At 45.0% G+C, this 22507-nt stretch overlaps 3 protein-coding genes across 9 annotated transcripts in view; 2 read left to right on the top strand and 1 right to left on the bottom strand.

Moving 5' to 3' along the window:
- Cdc23 (cell division cycle 23) overlaps positions 1-15570 on the top strand; it is a 22345-nt gene extending 6775 nt beyond the window's left edge. Inside the window, exons 4-17 of one of the 2 annotated variants that reach the window (XM_021150685.3) lie at positions 834-876; positions 1389-1494; positions 1588-1720; positions 4041-4218; positions 4299-4396; positions 4514-4595; positions 8873-9026; positions 9147-9266; positions 9547-9622; positions 9960-10021; positions 11770-11848; positions 11924-12043; positions 12332-12413; positions 15209-15570. In XM_021150685.3, coding sequence (XP_021006344.1) covers positions 834-876; positions 1389-1494; positions 1588-1720; positions 4041-4218; positions 4299-4396; positions 4514-4595; positions 8873-9026; positions 9147-9266; positions 9547-9622; positions 9960-10021; positions 11770-11848; positions 11924-12043; positions 12332-12413; positions 15209-15219 — 1344 coding nt within the window. In that variant the 3' untranslated portion in view covers positions 15220-15570. Of the gene's footprint in view, positions 1-833; positions 877-1388; positions 1495-1587; positions 1721-4040; positions 4219-4298; positions 4397-4513; positions 4596-8872; positions 9027-9146; positions 9267-9546; positions 9623-9959; positions 10022-11769; positions 11849-11923; positions 12044-12331; positions 13765-15208 lie in introns of those variants that run through there. The other variant, XM_021150684.3, reaches the window with a different exon arrangement.
- Positions 13766-22507, bottom strand: Kif20a (kinesin family member 20A). Of its 3 annotated transcripts, none has more exons than XM_085833587.1 (19): positions 22414-22507; positions 21003-21186; positions 19681-19770; positions 19472-19591; positions 18823-18961; positions 18539-18726; positions 18329-18458; positions 17928-18122; positions 17720-17831; positions 17558-17626; positions 17229-17372; positions 16925-17090; positions 16348-16512; positions 16084-16223; positions 15888-15990; positions 15169-15370; positions 14894-14985; positions 14463-14600; positions 13766-14242 (listed from the first exon to the last, which is right to left on the bottom strand). In XM_085833587.1, the coding sequence occupies exons 2-19, from the start codon at positions 21162-21164 to the stop codon at positions 13928-13930; spliced, it is 2670 nt and encodes an 889-aa protein (XP_085689713.1). In that variant the 5' UTR covers positions 21165-21186; positions 22414-22507; the 3' UTR covers positions 13766-13927. The 3 variants fall into 3 exon arrangements, with proteins under 3 accessions (XP_085689713.1, XP_085689714.1, XP_085689712.1); XM_085833588.1 differs by lacking the exon at positions 22414-22507 and adding an exon at positions 21855-21899; XM_085833586.1 differs by lacking the exon at positions 22414-22507 and adding an exon at positions 21602-21896.
- Brd8 (bromodomain containing 8) overlaps positions 21920-22507 on the top strand; it is a 43961-nt gene continuing 43373 nt past the window's right edge. For all 4 annotated transcript variants that reach the window (XM_021150671.3, XM_021150676.3, XM_085833585.1 and 1 more), the window contains exon 1: positions 21920-22125. In XM_021150671.3, the coding sequence (XP_021006330.1) occupies positions 22107-22125 (19 nt within the window). In that variant the 5' untranslated portion in view covers positions 21920-22106. The remainder of the gene's footprint in view (positions 22126-22507) is intronic.

Here is a 22507-nt window from a genome sequence, read left to right as displayed (position 1 = left end):
CACAGAGATCTGTCTGCCTCTGCCTCCCAAGTGCTGGGATTAGTTTGACTCCTTTTTTAAAAAAACAAAACAAAACAAAAACAACATTCTTCATTTGGGGTGTCTGCTGTTTCTTACCCATTTTTTGTTCTGGATTCATAAGCTGACAAGCAGAGTAAGCTGACACAGTTGTAGTAGGCAGGCACTCTTAAAACTGAGCTACAGTGGTCAGCCACAATAGTCATTGCTGATTTTATTTTATTTTTTACCTGAAATAGACTTTTTTTCTCCCCCAAAGTACTTTTACCCAATGTTGCAAAATGATTTGGTTTTCTATTCTTGCAGTCTCTCCACACTTAATCAACATGAGGCATTCTGCTTCCAGTAAGAGCCACCAACTCCTCCCACATTTATTTCTTAGTAACAACAAGAGCTCATTGTATTTCTTTTTTTTTTTTTTTAGACAGGGTTTCTCTGTATATCCCTGGCTGTCCCGGAACTCACTTTGTAGACCAGGCTGGCCTCGAACTCAGAAATCTGCCTGCCTCTGCCTCCCGAGTGCTGGGATTAAAGGCGTGCGCCACCACGCCCGGCTCCGGCTTTCATATTTTTACATATCTGTAGTTCATACTATATTTACTATATTTAAGTGTTTGGTGCTTAATTTATTCCATATTTATTCAGTGGGAACACCTGAATGAATGGTTGTTTATAAGGTGAGGTTGTTTTGCTTAGGCATTAGTTAGCCCTGTAGATAGAACCAGCTGGTGGTTTTCTAATAAACCAGACAACAACAGAAACCATCAACAAAAACCCAAACCCTATTCGTTGATTTCTTTCTTCCCCCCTTACAGTCTGGAGAGAAGAAGAAGGATGACGAAACAGTTGATAGCCTAGGTATGATCCCCCACCCCGCCCCCGCCACCCCCATGCAGGAACATGCATGAACCCTAAGACTGCACAGCCTGTACTGACGGAGAGTGGCTTCCCTCAGCCACCGCTGTCATCCAGCTCCACCCGAGGGCTGCTGTGAGAATCAGCCTGTGGGTTTGCTTGGCCAGCTTGAATCGTGCTTGCTTTCTGCAACCTAAGGTGGAAAATTGTTCGTCTGAGTTGTAAACATTGATAAGTGGACTACACCAGCCATCATCTAGAGTAACTGGATTGTATGAGTGAGTGGGCTGTCTGTAGTTACTCTAGGCTGCAGGCAGAGTTTTGGTTGATGTGAACAGAAATGTGTGTGTGTGTGTGAGTGTGTGAGAGGATGTGTGTGTGTGTGAGTGTGTGTGTGAGTGTGTGAGAGGATGTGTGTGTGTGTGTGTGAGTGTGTGAGAGGATGTGTGTGTGAGAGGATGTGTGTGTGTGTGTGTGACAGAGGCTGAGGCTGAGCATCCTCTATTCTCCCCTAGGACCCCTAGAGAAAGGACAAGTCAAAAACGAGGCTCTCAGAGAACTGAGAGTGGAGCTCAGCCGGAAGCACCAGGCTCGGGGACTTGATGGCTTCGGCCTTTACCTGTGAGTAGTACCAGGGCTGTGGAGTGTTCTGCTGTATGTTTGTCCTTTTGAGTAGAGGAGACGTCCTCAGGCATTAACCTCCCTCTTTTCCAGGTATGGGGTGGTGCTTCGGAAACTGGACTTAGTGAAAGAGGCCATTGATGTGTTTGTGGAGGCTACTCATGTTTTGCCTTTGCACTGGGGAGCCTGGTTGGAGCTGTGTAACCTGATCACAGACAAAGAGATGGTAAGCTGATGTGAGCTTCATGGGGAACCCTTTGTAATCTGTGATAATCTTGTGGGGACAGAGTGCTATCTACCACTGTAGCAGTTGTTCATAGCTAGCTCTTTGCTGTTGGTATTTTTTGGAACAGCCTGTAAAGGCTGACCTGGAACTCACGAGGTAACTTAGGGTTTATTTAACCTGGTTGTTCTTCTGCCTCCATGAAGCCTGGGAGTGTAGGTGTGTACCATCATGCCTGGCTTTTTGTTTGTTTGAGACAGAGGCTTTCCATGTAGCCCTGGCTATCCTGAAGCTCTATGTAGACCAGGCTGTCTCCCAGACTCTGGGATTAAAGGTGTTGCCACTCTACCTGTCCTGAGATCTTTTTTATTGTCGATGTCTGTGGGGTTTGTTTAGAGTGTTCATTTTGTCCTCCTTCAGTTGTTGATCAAGCACAACCCACTTCCTTTTCTTGCTCTAAAGAGCTAAAGGTGGGCCAGGCGTGGTGGTGAATGCCTTTAATCCCAGCACCTGAGAGGCAGATAGATCTTTGTGGGTTCAAGGCTATTGTGATCAATATTTCGAATTCCAGGCCAGCCAAGGCTATATTTTGAGATCTTCTTTTAAATACAATAAAAACTAAAAGTGGGTTTATTCTTCCCTTTCCCAACAATTGTGCTGCTAAGCCAGTGTCTGAAATGTATCTTTATTTGTATTCACCCCTATGTTATGCTTTCCTGACCTCAAAATATGCAAAAGCAAGATTTTCATCTTGCATATCAAAACCTCTCTTCTCTTGCCTATGAGATTTTTTTCTTTTTTCCAATTTGGTCATTATTCTCACTATTCAAGGATCCCAAGTAGCAGTGGGAGTGAGTGCATTTGGTGTTGCTCATAGTAACTGTTAACTAGATCCTTCAGTGAGCAGAACGCGCTCCCATTGCCATGTATCATAAATCGTCACATCCGTCTCAGCACGTCCAAGTCTGTTGCCGTCTTCTCTCCTGTCTCTTATCCACGAGGAACCAGTGCCATGGTTCCCTTTCTATAGGAGTCTTTCTCTTCGCTGCCTGTCACCTCTATTAGCATCTCAGGTCTGGATTACTTAATTGGAGACACTTCTCTGTAGTTTCTGGTTTACACTCTTTCATTTCTGAGTCATTGTCTACACCATTTCCAAAATTACTTTTTTTTTTTTTTTTTTTGGTTTTTCGAGACAGGGTTTCTCTGTATAGCCCTGGCTGTCCTGGAACTCACTTTGTAGACCAGGCTGGCCTCGAACTCAGAAATCCGCCTGCCTCTGCCTCCCGAGTGCTGGGATTAAAGGGGTGCGCCACCACGTCCCACTCCAAAATTACTTTTTTTTAATATTAAAAAATTTTGGTTTTATTTTATGAATATGAATGTTTGCCTGCATGAATGTATGTGCACCATATGTGCGCCTGGTATCCAAGGAGGTCAGAAAAAGACGTCAGGATCCCTAAAGTACAGGCAGTTGTGAGCCACCATGTGGGTGCTGGGGACTGAATCCAGGTCTGCTCAAGGGCCTTTTTTTTTTTTTTTTTTCCTTTTCTCTGAGATAAATTTTCTTTATGTAGCCCAGGCTGTCCTGGAACTGTCTGTGTAGGCCATGCCTCAGTATCTCCCAGAGGTTCTCCTGCCTATACCTCCCAAGTGCCAGGGTTCGAGACGTGCTCCACCATGCCTACTCCCTCCCTTCCTCCCTCTCTCCTCTCCATCCTTCCCCTCCCTCCTCTCCCCCCATCCCCTTCTTTTTTTTCTCTGCTTCTATGTGTAGCTCTAGCTGTCCTGCAATTTGCTATGTAAACTCAAACTCACAGGGATCCTCCTGCCTCTACCTCCCATGCACTAGAGTTAAAGAATGTGTGTACCACCATACATAGCTCCTTTTCTTTTTCTAAGATGGCCTCTCTATGTAGACCAGGCTGGTATCAAATTCATGGCAATCCTCCTGACTCAGCCTCCTGAGTGCTGATTTAAGAAAGAGCCAAGCTTGTTTCCTTGTGCTCACAGTCTTACTGTTACTCTTGCCTAGATGGCTTTATTTTTTTCTCTTCCCTCTTCCTATTTAGATTCTAATTATTCTCAAGTGTTTTTTTGTTTGTTGTTTTGTGTTTTGCTTTGTTTTTTAAGTCTATCCCAGTGAGCCATTCTCTCCGATTATGCTTGAGTCAAACTTAGTGGGATTATCCTGTATTTATTTACAGGTGTTCTAATAAAATTTTAGTGATGAATCCTTTTAGAAAGCAGTGATTTTTCTTTGGTGTTCTTTTGGGGAGAAAGACCAGATTATAGTAAGTGTGTACCTCTCTTCTGGTGCCAGCTGAAGTTCCTGTCTTTGCCTGACACCTGGATGAAAGAGTTCTTCTTGGCTCATATATACACAGAACTGCAGCTGATAGAGGAGGCCCTGCAGAAGTATCAGCATCTCATTGATGTGGGCTTTTCCAAGAGCTCGTACATTGTTTCCCAAATTGCAGTTGCCTATCACAATATCAGAGGTGAGTGACTAAGAACCCTGGGTGCCGGCAGAGGCAGAGGCGCAGTCAGGTGGGTTTTAGACTCTGCTTTCTTTCTGCAGATATCGACAAAGCCCTTTCTATTTTCAATGAGCTGAGGAAACAAGATCCTTACAGGATTGAAAATATGGACACATTCTCCAACCTTCTCTATGTCAGGGTAATTTGTTTCTCTTGATGAAACTCCTGCATTAGATAATCGTGTTTGCACTAGCTAAGCAAGAAACAACTTCAGGGTGCTTTTTCAGGCTCATGTGGTCTTCCTCTTTTCTCCCAGAGCATGAAGTCTGAATTGAGTTACCTGGCGCATAACCTCTGTGAAATTGATAAATACCGAGTAGAAACATGCTGTGTAATTGGTGAGCGTTAACTACTTTTATTTTTTTAAGTTCTCTCTGTCTCTGTCTTTTATTTTATTCAATTTTCTGACAATGTGTCTTAGACAGGGTTTCTATTCCTGCACAAGCATCATGACCAAGAAACAAGTTAGGGAGGAAAGGGTTTATTCGCCTTACACTTCCATACTGCTGTTCATCACCAAGGAAGTCAGGACTGGAACTCAAGCAGGTCAGGAAGCAGGAGCTGATGCAGAGGCCATGGAGGGATGTTCTTTACTGGCTTGCTTCCTCTGGCTTGCTCAGCCTGCTCTCTTATAGAACCAAGACTACCAGCCCAGAGATGGTCCCACCCACAAGGGGCCTTTCCCCCTTGATCACTAATTGAGAAAATGCCTTACAGTTGGATCTCATGGAGGCATTTCCTCAATTGAAGCTCCTTTCTCTGTGATAGCTCCAGCTGTGTCAAGTTGACACAAAACTAGCCAGTACAGTGTCATTATATATAGTTCTGGAACTTGCTGTGTAGCCAGGCTGGCCTTGAACTCACGGAGATAGCATGCCTTTGCTTCCTAGATGTTGGGATTAAAGGCAAGACAAAACCACCAGACTTGGCTCTACCTTGGTTTGTTTGTTTGTTTGTTTGTTTTGTTTTGTTTTGATTCTGAGACAGTAACGGATTACTGAACATAAGCACAAGCATTTGTATAGACTGGCCTAAAACCCATCTTACTAGCCCTGCTGTTTTTTTTTTTTTTTTTGGTTTTTCGAGACAGGGTTTCTCTGTGTAGCCCAGCTGTCCTGGAAGTCACTCTGTAGACCAGGCTGGCCTCGAACTCAGAGATCCGCCTGCCTCTGCCTCCCAAGTGCTGGGATTAAAGGCGTGCGCCACCACGCCCGGCCTAGCCCTGCTTTTATAATTACTTTTATGATATTTTTTTGTGTGTGGTTATGCATGTATGTACCAAAGTGCACTGTGCAGGTCTGAGGACAACTTGAAGAGGTTCTCTTTCTCCCATGAGGGTTCCAGGGATCAAATTCAGGGTGTCCAGCCTGGCAGCTAGTGCCTTTAACTTGTGAGCCTTCTTAGAGATTTTTTCTTTTTTTCTTTCTAATTTTAAATTTTATTTACATGTAAAGCTGCTTTATTTCCTTGAGATGCCTGGTGTCCGTGGAGGCCAGAGGAGGGAGGAGTTGGCACCTTGGAACTGGTGGTTGTGAGCAGCCACGTGGGTGCTGGGAATTGAACCCAGGTCCTTTGAAACAGTAGCCTCTGCTCTGATCTGATGAGCTATTACTCCAGACCCATGCGAGAGGTTCTTTGAGTGAGTGAGTCTCACCCTATCCTAAGTGATGTAAACTCCTTAGCTCACTCTGCTGCTTCTCCTCAGATCCCAAGGGTTGGGATTATTGATAGGAGCTTCTATGTCTGGCTTGCTTTTGAAATTTTGATTCAAAAAATGTTTGTTTGTGCTCAGCCTATGAGTTCTGGTATCTGTCCTCAGAGGCCAAAGGCGTCAGATCCCCCTAGAGTTGGATTTAACAACAGTTATGAGCCTCATGACATAGGGGCTAGGTACTAAGGATCAAGGGTCTCCTGCAAAATCAGTTTACACCCCTTGCTGCTGAGGCACCTCTCTCGCTCTGTTTGGCTTGCTGTTTTGTTTTCTTTTGAGACAGTTGTCTCAGCTTCTGGTAGCTTCAGCCCGGAATGTAACCTGTGGAGGATGATCTTGAACTACTGATTCTCCTATCACTTTCTAAATGCCAGGATTACTATCATGTGCTACCCCACCCACCTTGTCTTTCTCTTGCTTGAGGCAGGATCTTTCTTATATTTCGGATTCACTGGGTAGCTAAGGATGACTTTGAGTTTCTTAGTCTCCCGACTGCCTATGCAGTACTGAGACTGCAGGGGTGCAGGGGAAAGCCTTGTTTTTTAAAGCCAGACTATCTACAGAGCCCTGGCTGTCCTAGAACCGACTGTATAGACCAGGCTGCCTCCTGAGTACAGACATGTGTACATGGCTATAATGGGCATAAAATCCTACTGCTTTCTTCTAGGTAAACATGAAATTGAGTTTGAACTTAAATAATCAGATATAAACAGTTAATAAAGTTGATATCTAAACAAACTGAAGCCATTTTAAAAACATATGAAGAGTTTTTGTTGTTACTGGATTACCAAAACGGACTCCTTTATATAACTACTTCAGATTTTCATTATTGTACTTAATAGTATCTTACATTTTCTGCAAGTTGACATAGTACATACTGTGCTGCCTGTTTTGGCTGGCTTATTAGTGTACATATAATTTATACATAAAGGAAAAGTTACTTTGTTTTTTGAGGTAAGGTCTCACCCTATAACCTGTGTTGGGACTGGGACTTTGGTTCAATGGCAAAGTGCTTGCCTAGGCACTGGATTCTCTCATTGGCATAGATAAATGACAAAGTAAATACAATTTTTTAAAAAAGAAAACCCCTTCAATTTTCAGTAATAGTCTAGTTCCTTTTTTGAGTTTTGTTTTGTTTTTTTTTTGTTTTTTTTTTTTTTTTTTGGTTTTTCGAGACAGGGTTTCTCTGTGTAGCCCTGGCTGTCCTGGAACTCACTTTGTAGACCAGGCTGGCCTCAAACTCAGAAATCCGCCTGCCTCTGCCTCCCGAGTGCTGGGATTAAAGGCGTGCGCCACCACGCCCGGCTTGTTTTGTTTTTTGAGGACAGAGTTTCTCTGTGTATCCCTGATTGCCCTGAAACTTATTCTGTAGACCACATTGTCCTTGAACTCAGAGATCTGCCTGCCTCTGCTTCTGGAGTGCTGGGACTAAAGGAGTGGGCCATCATGTCTGGCTGAGAAAAGCTTTGATGGAACAGTTAGCAAACCACAGGACTTACCTGTTTTAGGTTCATGGTTGAACAGATTTTTGTAGATTTACAATTTTGTTAGTAACATCACAGTTGGAATCTATCAGCAAAGATATTGTTGTCTGATTTCTTGTAGGTAGCAAATTTCTGTCTGTCTGTCTGTCTATCTCTAGCTCTCTTTTCCTCTCTCTTTCCTGGCTGCCTAGACCTGCTGTCTCCTCTAATGCTGGGATTTGAGGCCTTCATTCGCCAGCCACCCAGCCAGCTTCTAAAGGAATGGTTTTTCTTCCTGGATTATGTCCCATTGTTTGGTCTACTGTAGTTTACTTATTCATTTATGACTCAGTAAGACAGGTGGCTTTTAGACTCTTACTGTGCTTTGCGACATCCTAATTGTTCTTTTCTTTACACAAACAGTAGTATAGAACTGCTCTACCTCCTTAGTTCTTTTGAGAAATTCCTTTGAAGTCTAGATTTAAAATAATATAGTTTAGAACCATTAATGTAAACAAAAGTCAAGTTGGGTGTGGTGGTGCATGCCTTGAATTCCAACTCTTGGGAGGCAGAGGCAGGCTGATCTCTGTGAGTTGGAGGCCAGCCTTGTCTACAAAATGAGTTCCAGGATATCCATGGCTACACAGAAACACTGTTTTAAAAAACCAAAAAGTAAAATAAAATCAACAAATAAAAATTACCAATCTAGGGCTGGTGAGATGGCTCAGTGGGTAAGAGCACCCGACTGCTCTTCCGAAGGTCCAAAGTTCAAATCCCAGCAACCACATGGTGGCTCACAACCATCCGTAACGAGATCTGGCGCCCTCTTCTGGAGTGTCTGAAGACAGCTACAGTATACTTACATATAATAAATAAATAAATCTTTAAAAAAAAAATTACCAATCTAAAGATGGCTTAGAAAATTCTTATATTACAAAAATGTATATAAATGCTATATCTAGCCAGATGATGGTGGCACATGCCTTTAATCTCAGCACTTGGGAGGCAGAGGCAGGTGGATCTCTATAAGGACAGTCAAGGCTATACAGTGAAAGTCTGTCTCAAAAAATGAAACAAAACAAAAAACCAAGAAACTGTTATCTTCATAAAATAAAGAAATGAGGGGAACAGTTTTTAATTTTTTATGTTTATTTTTATTTATTTTAAAAGATTTATTTATTTTATGTTTATTAGGTTTTGGCTATATAAATATATGTAAATATATGTGCTGGTACAAGAGGAGGTCAGTAAAGTATGCCAGATTTCATAGCACTGGATAGAGGGGTTGCCAGCTGCCCTGCTGGTGCTGGGAACTGAATCTGGATCCTTTGGAAGAACAGTCAATATTCTTAAACCACTGAGCCATTCTCCAGCCCTTTTAATTGTGTGTGTGTGTGTGTTTTACTAGGGATCATTTTGTTTTATTTTGTTTTTTAATTAGGCAATTATTACAGCTTACGCTCCCAGCATGAGAAAGCAGCTTTGTATTTTCAGAGAGCCCTAAAGTTGAATCCTCGGTACCTTGGGGCCTGGACACTGATGGGGCATGAGTACATGGAGATGAAGAACACGTCTGCAGCTATTCAGGCTTACCGGTGAGCATGGGGGGCGGGGGGCAGGGGTGAGCAGATCCCATTCCTGCAGTGGTGGGAGCTGCTTGTTGGTCTCTGTGCTGCTAACTTTAATTCTTTTGCCATGTTTTGTCTGTTTTTTAGACATGCCATTGAGGTCAACAAGAGAGACTACAGAGCTTGGTATGGCCTTGGACAGACCTATGAAATCCTTAAAATGCCATTTTATTGCCTTTATTATTATAGACGGGCCCACCAGCTTCGGTAAGTTGGTTATTGGACAATGTGGGAAGGGTTGATAGGACACTGTCTCTTTCTCTCTCCCTAAAGGGAATGGCTTAGTCATTTTTACTTAGTGTCTTCTACTAATGAGTTTATAGGATAATGATAAGCATAAAGTAAAGTAATTAAGTGTGTTGTTTTGTTGAGGGACAGTCCTTGCATAGATTTGGAATAGCATGGACACAGTAGAGACTAATCTTTGGGTTGAAGACTTGAGGTATTAGTAAAGTCTTTGGTCTGACAATGTTACTCTTTTTCATAGTCCCAATGATTCTCGCATGCTGGTTGCCTTAGGAGAATGTTATGAGAAGCTCAATCAACTAGTGGAAGCCAAAAAGGTACCTCAAATTGTAGCCTAGAGAATTTGAGCAGAAATCTGCTGTTTAAAAGGAGCTTGGGTTGTATGTACTGTGGTTTTGTTTATTGTTGTTTGTTTTTCTGTATTCTGATCTATGTGTAGCAAAAAGAATATCTTGTAGCTATATAATATAAAATGAAATGTAGGTTGAGATTATCAGTATGGATGTCTTCATGTAGCCTGGAACTATCACCATTAGGAGATACTCCTCAGTCTGCAAGCCTGCATTTCTAGAAGGCTCACATGGCCTCCACACTAATGTGATGAATTGTTTCACATGCGCAGTGGTCTGAGGCGTCTCTTCACTCTGTTCACAGTGTTATTGGAGAGCATATGCCGTGGGAGACGTGGAGAAAATGGCTCTGGTAAAGCTGGCCAAGTGAGTGGATGTTTGGGGTGCTTAGGCCTGTTCTCCTGGGGCGGTGGTTGGTTGTAAATGAGTCAGCGGGGTGCAGAAATGCTGGCTCAGCAATTGAGCACCATTTTCTTTTCTTTTTTTCTCCCTCAAGTTGTAGGGAGAAACCCAGAATCTTATCCAGGCTAGACACAGAGTTATATTCTAGCCCTAGACTCTTGACTGTAGAGAGTGCCACTTCACCTTGCATTGGAAATAGATTTCCTATGAGGCAAGAGATGAAAAATGAATTGAAAAAGACAGGACTGGACTAGCAGTGTGGTTCAGTGGTTGAGGACTTGCCTGTGTGCATGGGAGGACTGCATGGGAGCACTGCTTAGAACTCAGAAGTAGTCAGTCATTTGGTATAGTTCTTTTTTCGTTTGTTTGGTTTTTTGTTTTTTGTTTTTGTTTTTGTTTTTTCGAGACAGGGTTTCTCTGTGTGGCCTGGCTGTCCTGGAACTCACTTTGTAGACCAGGCTGGCCTCGAACTCAGAAATCCACCTGCCTCTGCCTCCCAAGTGCTGGGATTAAAGGTGTGCGCCACCACGCCCGGCTATTGGTATAGTTCTTAGTCTCACTGGTATTAACAGGAAAATTTTGAAAGCATTTATTATCTAATTGTCCAGTTTAGTTAACTACTCTTTTTGTAAATATTTTTGTTGTTTTTTTGTTGTTGTTTGTTTATTTGTTTTTGTTTTTCGAGACAGGGTTTCTCTGTATAGCCTTGGCTGTCCTGGAACTCACTTTGTAGACCAGGCTGGCCTCAAACTCAGAAATCCACCTGCCTCTGCCTCCCAAGTGCTGGGATTAAAGGCGTGTGCCACCACGCCTGGCTAACATTTTTTAAAATTTTGTATGTGTGTGCATGTGTGTCTGGAGGTCACAGGACAACTTGTGGCGAGTTAGTTCACTCCTGCCACTATGTGGGTCCTGGGAACTGAACAGAGTTAATAATAGGCTTGTCTTCAAGTGCCTTTATCTGCTGCTAAGGGCTGCCTTACCAGCCCTTTAACAACTATTGGTGGTGGTGGTGGTGGTGGTGGTGGCTTTTTGGGTTTGTTTGTTTTGTCTTGAGACAAGGTCTTACTTACTCTGTAGCCCTGGTTAAGACACCTGTCCCTTTTTTATTTTTTATTTTTTGGTTTTAAGGTGTTTATTGTAGGAAGGCAGAGAGAGGGAGAAGAGTAGAAAGTAGAAGCCGGCCATGGCCACGTGGAGAGAGGGGAGAGATAAGAAAGAGAACAAGACCCTAAGAGAGCTGTCACTTTTTTAAAAAATTGATTATTTGGGAATCTCACATCATGCAACCCAATCGCACTCACCTCTCAGTCCTCCCATGTCTGTCCTCCCTCCCCATGACACCCCCCACCAAAAAAAATTTTTTTTTCTGTTGTCCATATACTCATTGGAGCCTCATCAACTTGCAATGGCCAGTCTCTCTGGCCAATGTAAGCCAAGGTAAGTTCTTCAAGAAAGGGTTTCTTTCTGTAGCCCTGGCTGTCCTGGAACTCGCTCTGTAGACCAGGCTGGCCTTAAACTCAGCCTGCCTCTGTGTTATTGAATTTAGCTCCTATACTTGGTGGGCACTGACAGTCCTTTGGGTCTCAATGTGGTATCTGTGTTAAATTTTACTTGTTTACCTGTCATTTCTGATTTTAATTACATCTTTACTTTTTAGTTTCTGACTTGCTATGTGGCCTGACTTATTTAAAGCTCAATTTCTTTTGTAGGCTTCATGAACAGTTGACTGAGTCAGAGCAGGCTGCCCAGTGTTACATCAAATACATCCAAGATATCTATTCCTGTGGGGTATGTGTCAGAGCACAAGAGCCTTGTCACAGATGGGCTCCTGTCACCTCGGTCACGCCTGCTTTCCTTATCTAGGAGACCGTGGAGCACTTGGAGGAGAGCACAGCCTTCCGATACCTGGCCCAGTACTATTTTAAGTGCAAGCTGTGGGATGAAGCTTCAACTTGTGCCCAAAAGTGTTGTGCATTTAATGATGTGAGTATTAGATTTTAAAGGGTTTGGGTTTTAGGCCGAAATAGATGGTCTTTACCATGGTGTGTAGAGCTTGCTTTGACCTGTGGAAGTCATCTGTGAAATAGTACCTTTTTTTTTTTTTTTTTGGTTTTTCGAGACAGGGTTTCTCTGTGTAGCCCTGAAATAGTACCTTTTAAAAAGGGGGCAGAACTCCTTTTATTTGTAAGGAATGATCTGAACAGTATTTTAATAATCATTTCTTGAGATTAGCACTGAATATATTTTGAAACAGCTGTGACTTTGTTTCAGACCCGGGAAGAAGGTAAGGCCTTGCTCCGCCAGATCCTGCAGCTGAGGAACCAAGGGGAGACGCCCACCTCAGACACGCCGGGTACCTTTTTCCTCCCCGCCTCACTGTCTGCAAACAACACGCCCACACGCAGGGTTTCTCCACTCAACCTGTCTTCAGTCACACCATAGTCGACTACTCTCACGTCAGCACATTGCTAGACCAATAGTAAACCTCACCTGCAGTAAAGAACAGTCACGTCTGTTCTCCCAAGGACCTAAGCTCTTCTCATTTCTATAGACAGAAACGGCTGAGGGGCAGCCTATGGAACCACCGTCAGAGGCAGGCAGAAATATGGTGGGGGAAAGATGGCCTTCTGCAGCCAGCTAGCAATGCTCCCTTCTATTCAGAGTGGCAGGTCTTGGCCTTTCTAGCCACTCCACTCCCCCAAGGAATCCCTTTTACTACACTTAACCAGCAGTGATGCCACGGAAGCAAGGTTTCAGCACTGCTGAGAGGGGTAGACAAGGGCGGAGGGAAGCTCACCAGGCTTGGTGCCTGTCCTCTGCACGCAGGGAGCACAGCTAGGACTTTTTTTTTAAGACAGGGTTTCTGTGTATCCTAGCCTGTGGCCTTTCTGCCTCAGCCGCCCTAATAATGATAGCACTACAGGCGAATGCTGAGTGAGGCCTGACTAGATCGACCTTTATGTTACTGAGTGTACTGTTCGGATAAGAGATTAGGTTTAGAGTGGAGCTATCCATATGATCTTGGAGTTTTCAAAAGCAGCCTCCTAAAATCTTCCAAGTGAGAGTCAGTGAGCATGGACTGTGGCTCACATGAGGGCCAGATGGCCACTGTGGCCATGCTAACTATATATGATGAAGCAACACAAGGAGAGAACTTCATGGACATTTTTGAAAGGAACTTTTTTACTTCAGATATTAAAGTCTATGCTGGTATCTTTTAGTAAATGCTTGATGTAATTTTTTTTTTTTTATCTCCAATTTGGTTTTCAACCTTATCTACAAGGTTGAAGAATTCACTGTGTTTTTCTAGGTTTCAGATCTGCTTGATGTCTGCTACAATGAGCTTGTGCAGTAGATCATTCCGTGGTTAGAAGCTAGCCTTCCTTCTCTTGTACTCAGAACATTTTACTCCCCTTTTAATGGAAGGAACACTAACTGGGTACCGTGTAGTGGTTCATGTCTTTAATCCCAGCATTTGGAGACAGGCAGGTGGATGTTTTGACATAGCAACTTCCTGGCCAGACAAAGCTATCCAAGCCTCTTGGGTATCAATTAAAATTGTACTCATTTCCATTAGGCTGGTTCCCTCTGCTGTTCCTGTCCAAGGGTCTAACAGGCCAGATGGTATTTATATCAATTTTCTGTCCCCCTTTTTATATTTTTCTAAATTTGGAATCCAAATAAAAGCATAAACAATGTCTTTATTCCATATAATATTTGTGCATAAAAAAACAAGATTATATAGGTGATTATAATACAATAATTCTGAATACAGTTCTGGGTATGTGCTGAAGCTTAAAAGAGACTTATCAGCTGAGCAGCTGGCCAACCTCAGGGCAACAACCATGCATCTTCATCCCCACAACTTTAGTATTTTTTGCTAAAGGGAGATTTGAGTAAAGGAGAGTGCCGTGAGCGCAAGATCCGTGCATAAGGGCTGCTGTCTGTTGAGCTTTGGCAGGTAGGTGTTCGGGGAAGTAAGTTTCGCAGGAATGGTTTCTTTCCTGGGGGTTGATGATTTGGTTGCTGGTTTTCCTGGTTTGCTCCCAGCCGCTTTTTGGCAGAAGCTTGGCCTTGGAGCTTTTGCACAGTGTGATACTGCTCAGCAATGCAGGCTGCCTTTTTCTGAAGGTCCAGTTTCACTAGCACCATGTTATTCTGCAGCTCAGCCAGGGTCTGGTTCTAAGAACATTAAAAGTTAAAACATAATTATTGGGTATGCTATATTTAGTTTAAAACATACATTTATCATTTAAGAGATCAGGTACCATTAGCAATGAGAAATGCCATAGCTTAGTGGTAGAGTGCCTGCTTAGCATACAAAAAGCCCGGACGTTAGCTTTATTTTTTCACTGGTTCTTCTCTTTCCCTCTCACGTATACACCGGCTAGGCTGCCCTCACCTGTTTGATTAAGATGTCATCGCAGTTGGTTAATGCTTGACGAAGTTTTCCTGCTCCGGTGCTGTGGCAACAGGCTCTTTCTGCTGACTGCAGAGACTGTCCTAGTTTCTGGAGCTCTGTCCGTAGCAGCCTTATATTCTGAAAGGGTAGGAATCAGATTGTGGCCAAAATCAATCAGCAGCCATTTGAAGACAAACTTAGGGAAGCTGGAGGCTGGTGAGCTGGCTTAGCACCCAACCTCGACAATCTGAGTTACATCTAGGACCCACATGGTGGGAAGAGAGAACTGTTCTGTCTTCCACATCACTACATACAAATAAAAAGCAAAAACAAGCTGGCTTTCATTCCTCAGACCCTTGCAAAAAAGAAAAATACCTTACTCTCATTTAAACCCCTGATACAGGCCTTTGAAATGCATTAAGGTTAAATACCTTCTGGCCCTCCTCTAACTTCTTATCCACATCAATGGTGAAAGGCTTGGCTGTGGGTGGCGGTTTCAACATTTGCTGATACTTGTGCAGCTCTGAGGGGAGAAACACAGGATATATAGATAACACTTACACTTAATGCATGGGTTTTTCAGCTTTGGGCTTTAACAGCAGCAGAGTGAGATCTGGGTAGATATGGCCCAGAGGTGGAGTCAGGACTGATTGAATGCCAGCTTTCCCTTGCCCACTCTCACTGCCTGGCTTCTTGCCTTCCTCACCTGCAGTGGTAGAGCTTAACTCTGTTTTGCATTGCTCTAGTTCAGCTTTAACTTCCTGGAACTGCTGAGTGGAGGCAGATGCTGCCAGCCTCTGTGACCGCCGGAGGAGGGACAGTTCACACCCCCTTGACTGTTGTGCCGCTGGCTGCTGTTTGGCTTCCTGCAACAGAGTTTCTAGCTCTTCAATTTTTTCATCCCGCTCCTAAGAGGGAAGGAGAGAGCACAGTTTTGTCCAGGGTCAGACAAACGCCAGAGGAGCAGACTAAAAGAACCTAAGCGTCCTGTCCGTACCATTCATGCTGACATTAGCCTGCAGCACACTTCATGCTGAGCTCACCCCTCAACTTAAACTCAATAGCTTCACGATACTATGGGAACCGAATAAAAATTAATTATAGTATATACTACTGTTCTTTCTAGAGTTTATAAAACTTAGTTTGAGGCTGGCCAGAGCGACAATAGTGAGACCCTATCTCAGAAATCCATAAGATGCTGGCAGTAGCAGTGGCGGTAGGTAGTGTGTGCCTTTAGTCCCAAGGAGGCAGAGGCAGGTGGATCTGAGTTTACGGCCAGCCTGGTCTATAGCATGAGTTCCAGGACAGCCAGACTTTGTTTTGTTTGGCTTGGTTTTTCAAGACAGAGTAAAAGTAGACATTTGTTTGCTCTGACCCAAAGGATGGAAGCCGACTGGCTGTTGAGACTGGCCGGGATAAACTCACCTGGATCTGCTCTTGGTAGAAAGTTGTCAGTGATTCCTTCAGGATCTTCAGTTTCTCCTCGTACAGTTCCTCCATCAGTTCCTTTTGGTTGTCCAAACGCTCACTGTCAGGAAGTGGTAGTGAGGATCCTGAGTGAAGCTGGAGAACAGCCTACACCCCACTGCTGTCCCTGTCACAGGGGCTGGGCTAGCAGTACCTGCACCACTGCTCCCGCTGTTGCATCTGTTCCACCATTTCGTTGCAAATTTCCTCTCGGAGCTGTATCTCCAACTGCAGCTTTTCTTGTCGTTCTTTTAAAAGTAGCGCTTTCATGGCTTCCACCACCTGGAGTAGCTCCTAGAAGACCACACCTATGAGCCAGCCCTCCTGCACTTTTTAAAAAGCCCCATATCCACCAGGACACCTTGTGGCACATGTCCAGCCACCAAGCTGCCACAACGGAGCTGCCTTGTGTCCTCACCTCTTTGCCATACACGGAGACATCAGCTTCGTCTTCAGGACTGTCCTCAAGGTCTGAGTCGACCTTGTCCTCTTTCTCTAAGCCAGGGCCAACCTGAGGACTGTGCTTCTTGATGAATGAATGCAGGGATGGGATTCCCAGATGCACAGGTGCGGCGTGCACAAGCTGGAGGGAGAAAAAAAATCTCAATTGACTCCTTAACTAGTTCCTAAGAGCTATTTGTTTTTATTTTTCGAGACAGGGCTGTGTAGCCCTGGCTGTCCTGGAACCCACTCTGTAGACCAGGCTGGCTTCAAACTCAGAAATCCACCTGCCTCTGCCTCCCAAGAGCTGGGATTAAAGGCATGCGCCACCACTGCCCGGCTCCTAAGAGCTATTTTAAGATTGCCAGTCCTGCTGGGTGGTGGTGACCCATGCCTTTAATCCCAAGCATTCCAGATGCAGAGGCAGATGGATCTCAGCCTGGTTTACAGAGTGAGTTCTAGGATAGCCAGGACTACACAGTGAAACCCCAACTCAAAAGACCAAAAAAAAAATTGCATCCAAGGAAAATACAATCATGTGTATAGCTTCTCACCTGGCTGGCTAGGGCTGAGAATTTGGCTGCATGAAGAGTCTCATCATATGTAGATGCACAGGGATTCACATTGACAATCATACAGGAACGACCTCGACCTGTGAAGAAGCCTTGGAACACACGAGTCAACTTGCTGTCACGGAAAGGAATCAGGTTCTGCTTTGACCTTGCATGGAATTAGATAAATAGTATTTTGAGTATAAGTGCAGCCTTTGGCAGGGCGTGTGCATCCAAGCACCACCCTCAGGGCTGACCAGGAACCGAGCAAAGGGCCAGGCCCAGGCCCCCGCAGCCTGCAGCTTACCGGTTCTGCTGATTCTGTCGCAGGGCGGCAATACAGCGGCCCAGGGTGTGCAGAGAAGTGTTAATGTTCCCTGCCTCCTTTAGCCGCTCACCACTTTTTTGATGTTTGCAGCGCTCAGAGCCAGCCAGGTCACAGAGTGACAGTCTGGAGTAAAGCATAGGAGCTGATGTAAGGAACTTGGTTTGTTCTATAATTCCTCTCTCTAGGGAAAGGCCCTTCCAAGCTGTTCATATCAGAAGAAGGGAAAGAGCAAATTGCTTTGAGAAGTTCCCTTCTGCCCCCATAACCACATGGCCAAGATGATCAAATTTCTAAGTGGGAAAACTTACTCACTGATCTTGGGCACTATATCCCCTTCTCCCTGAAGGTGCAAGATTCTGATTGAGAAGATGCTGTGACTGAAAAGGAAAAGGGAAAAATTATAACTTCTATGATCAGGTGGAAGGCTAAAGCTATCTAGATATAGTCAAGAGTCAATTCTCATAGCAGACCTGCGGCTGGATTGCTGGTTCATGTGGGTGCTGGCAAAGCTCTGGTTCTTGCGACCCACTTTCAAAAGTTTCCAGGCTTCCTCAACATCACAAACATGAATCCAATTGAGATCTGGAGCCAAGAGAGTAAGGTGGGAACACTTGGCTCCTCCTCTAATTTCCCCATGTCCCTCCAGGGTTCCTGCCAACCTCCTCTACCTTTGCATACCTTTCACATAAGGATTGCCATTCTGATCCTCACACAGTCGAAGTGTCTGTCTCTTATGCTGATGGCTAGGTGGTTCTAACAGGTCATAAAGCAATTCATTGTAGATCTCAAAGAAGGAGATCCAGACAGAGAAGCGAATGTCTGCTGGAACACTTACTGGGACAGTGTCTGGTTGTGCCCATAATTGACTTGTTTCTGTGAAAAAACCCAATATATACATGTATGTCATTAACCGTGGAAATAACCATTTTACTTTGGTCTACAGAAACTTAGAAAGTTGAAATTCCAGTTGCAGTCTTTGATCTATACCACTTACAGCTGTTGGGAATAGGGAGTGGGTCATATCCCACCGACCCTCCCAACCCTGACTGCCCAGCATAGAGCTCACTCATGGTACACACCATCTAGCTGGCTACTGCTGGTGAACTGACTGGTAGAAGACAGCCCAGCAACGCCACTGTCAAAGCTGTTGCTGGCACCTATCCGACTTTCAGTGTGGACACGTTTCTTCACAGAGGTGGACAGCTCCTCCTAAAGGGGCACAGAGAAAAGATAAGCACTAATCTTTTCTAAAATCTGTATTATTTATCCCAACTTCATGAGCATTTCACCTCTTGGAGGCCTCCAATTAGTAAGGACAGCTTCTTCATTTCCTCCTGTCGAATCTGCTTGCTGTCTAGCCAGATTACTTCATTGGACAACAAGGGCTTCAGATCAGGTGTCGGATGAAGTTGGCCCTGGAGACTATTAAAGATGAGAGCCAGGGACTGGGGCAGGATCCCCGCATCCTTACTAGTACCTGGAATAATAGCAATAGGATCTTTTACTCAAGGCCTCAAAGGGAAAACCAACCCTAAGTTGCCAGTTGACAACCCTGCTGAAGCTCACTACTGACCTTGAATTGTGTACGTTTTCCCCGAGTTGGTGACTCCATAGGTGTATATGAGCCAGTTCTGCCCTTTGAGCACATCCTTCACCATCTCCTTCATGGTCAGATTGAAGAAAGCCACCTGTCCCACTTCTGGCCCAAATATCTAGAAAGACACCGATTTCTCAGAAGCCACATTGTTTCTGCCATCGTCTCCTGGACCGGACTGGTAGATACAATCCTCTCCTGGAGACTGCTCAAGCAGGTTTCCCTGATGGACTCCATCGCCCCCTGCTAGTACAATTCATCCTAATGAAACACTTAAGGAATGCTATTAAGTGTAGTGCTGTGCACACACGCGGGGTTGTACAGTTGGGTGTAAGCATGGGTTTGGAGACGGTAGATCCAAATCTCAGTTCTGTCTTTACCACTGAATAGCTCTATAGCTTCAGCACAATCGCCGTCACTGTAATATGTGCCATAGCATTCTTACCAGGGAGAGGAGTAATAGTAATAACATCAGTGGTGGTTCATGTACATAAAAGTATCCCACACACTGACTAGCACATAAAAAGGCCTTAAAATTACAAATACAGACATGTCAAGAACCCACACTCGAGTAGAAATCCTTTAAAGAAATACATTTCCTAAATGTTCATACAGCAGTATTGCATACCTGGGAAAAAGTGAATTTGTGAGTGGCCTGACCGACTCCCCTCTCATTACTCTTCAAGGCAAAGGAGTCTTTGGGTGCCTGCAGCACAAGGGTCTCTGTATTCTCAATGCAGACGCAGCCCTGGGAAGGTAGAAAGCAGGGTTAACAGAGTAAAGGAGCATTCCCGGGAGCCTCTCCTACCACTACCTTAAATCCACCTTAAATCCTACCTGATCTTCCTGTCGATCCAACTCGGGAGTCAAGAACGGTCGGATTCGAAGGTAAACTTTCACCTTCTCTGAGGTGTCCTCCAGTAGAGCCTGTAACAGATTCTAGAGTTAACCTGTAAACCAGGACAAACAGCCTAGATCCTAGGAAGCATGCTTCTGCTCCCTCATTCCTCAGTAAGCGTTAAGTGGTCCTGTGCAGCCATTCTTTGGTTCCACATCATTCTAGCACACATGAACTCTGTTACCCTTCCCTGTCCAACACTGCCCTGCAATCCCGGCTTGCCTGAGTAAGAATGAGTTGTTAGAGGCTGGGCGTGGTGGCACACACCTTTTTTTTTTTTTTTTTTTTTTTTTTTTGGTTTTTCGAGACAGGGTTTCTCTGTATAGCCCTGGCTGTCCTGGAACTCACTCTGTAGACCAGGCTGGCCTCGAACTCAGAAATCCGCCTGCCTCTGCCTCCCAAGTGCTGGGATTAAAGGTGTGTGCCAGCCGGGCGTGGTGGCGCACGCCTTTAATCCCAGCACTCGGGAGGCAGAGGCAGGCGGATTTCTGAGTTCGAGGCCAGCCTGGTCTACAGAGTGAGTTCCAGGACAGCCAGGGCTACACAGAGAAACCCTGTCTCAAAAAAAACCAAAGTTGTTAGAAAATCACCATATACTAGGTATGATGGAGTGCGCTTTTAATCTCAACACTCAGTAGTAGGTAGAGAGAGGGGGATCCGAAGTTTAAAGCCAGCCTTGACTATAATACTATCTCAAAATAAATATTTTATTTATTTATTTATTTGGTTTTTTGAGACAGGGTTTCTCTGTACAGCCCTGGCTGTCCTGGAGCTCACTTTGTAGACCAGACTGGCCTCGAACTCAGAAATTCACCTGCCTCTGCCTCCCGAGTGCTGGGATTGTGTACACCACCACACCCAGCATTTTGGTCTGTCTTTCTTTCTTTCTTTCTTTCTTTCTTTTTCTTTCCAGAGCAGAGGACCGAACCCAGGGCCTTGCACTTGCTAGGCAAGCGCTCTACCACTGAGCTAAATTCCCAACCCAGTTTTGATTTTTCAAGACAGGGTTTCTCTGTGTATTGCTGGCTGTCCTGGAACTCATTTGGTAAACCAGGCAGGCCTTGAACTCAGAGATCTGCTATTTCAGTCTCCCAAGTGCTGAGATTAAAAGTATGCACCACAATGCCCAGCTTTACCCTTAATTTTTAAACTGATCTTTAATTTTTTCCGGATTACTGGCTTTTGATCTCATACTACCTTGTATAAACAACTGTTAGCTGAAGATACCACTTTCTGCCCCTAAGCCACTCAACTCCGTTACCTGCTTGTCCTCCAGAGAGGCAGAGATGACAGAGCAGTCTGACAACAGGTCTTTTCGGACCACAGATCTCAGATCTGCAGCTGTGGATTCTAATATGGGAGAGTCTACAACATCCTCATCAGAGAGTAAGCCCGCTGGCGGAGAAAGGATCCCGTGAGACATGACAAGCAGCGTCAGTCAATGTCTAATAAGAGACAAGATAGGTAGAATATTAACGGACAAACCCTGCAAACCTGTAGGTTAAAAACAGTCACCTGGTAAGGGGTGGGGTGGGATGCCCTTGCTTTGGACACTAGGTAGAGACTATACACCATTATTAGCTAAGAGGAAGAGAATGAGAACAACTAGTACAGCCAGAGGCTGCATTTTTGAAGGTAAATAGGCACGGAGAGATACCTAGTTCTAAAGCAGAACAGAAGGCCACGCTCTACAGAGGTGGTCTACAGGCCCGCCAGCGAACGTGTTTTAGGATCCCAAGGGTACTTTTCCAACCTTATTCCAAAGACCACGAGACCTCGGGAATTATGGAAGACACAGGAGCCTTCTGCGGACGCGCAAGCAGCAGCTGATAACCCGGGCTCCAGCCCAACTGCACTCACCCGAAGACAGTCTGCCTCGCCGCTTCTCGGATCCCAGCTTCTACCCACCCGCGCACCAAGACCCCTGCGGCTGGAGAGCACAACTCCGCCCACGAGGAACAGCTTTGTTCCTCTTACAATGTTTTAAACTGCGCGCTGGGCTTGTCCGGCCAATCAGAAAGCAAAGTCTGAAGGACCCAATCAGCAGAAGAGAGGAGGCAGCGCCGACCGGAAGGCCGTTTGCTTTTAATGTGGGTCCGGGTTACCAACTGACATTTCCAAGTTGTTCATCCTGGAATTCGTGTCGCTTAATTCTAAATCTAGACGTTTCTTTTCTGAGGCTTCAGCCGCGATCCCTTGTCCTTTATTAGTTAAAAAGGAGATTTTTTTTTTCCTAGAGGGACTTCGCTTCTATTAGGGCAAACTGACCCACCCACATTACCCACGAGGCCCCGCGAAAGGATTCGCACTGTGTTTCCCAGAGTTCCCCGCGTCTGTCGCCAGCGTTGAAGACGTCGAAGCCAAGATGGCGACCGGGACAGGCAGTGAGTATCGGCCCCCCTTTTATAGTCAAGGCCTTTGTAGAGTTGAGACTAGCATCCCACTTCTCAGGCGTGAAAGGCGTGAGAGGAGTGGGATGTCGGGGAGCGCAGAGCTCATAGATCTGCCTTTCCTGTCGCTTTCGGGACTCCCGCCTGGGGTTTAACAGTGTTGGGAGGAGACGGAGGCTGTGGAGAAACAGCCCGGGAAGCCTTTGTGGGCGGGCTAGGCGCTGCCTAGGGTAAAACGGAAAGGCAGAGTGAAGTGGCCAGCGACTCCGCTGTTTATCTAACCGAGCGGTGAGGAGCAGTCGAGGTGATATGTTAGCTGTAGGCTTTTCCTGCCGCAGGGGGAAACGCGTCTTCCCGAGTTCAGCCATTTTTCTGC

The sequence above is a fragment of the Mus caroli genome, unplaced genomic scaffold (genome assembly GCF_978045245.1).
Source record: "Mus caroli unplaced genomic scaffold, Mus_caroli_1 scaffold_19, whole genome shotgun sequence".
NCBI classification, from domain to species: Eukaryota; Metazoa; Chordata; class Mammalia; order Rodentia; family Muridae; genus Mus; species Mus caroli.
The sequence above is the reverse complement of the archived record's forward strand: the minus strand, read 5'-3'. Positions and strand labels throughout refer to the sequence as shown.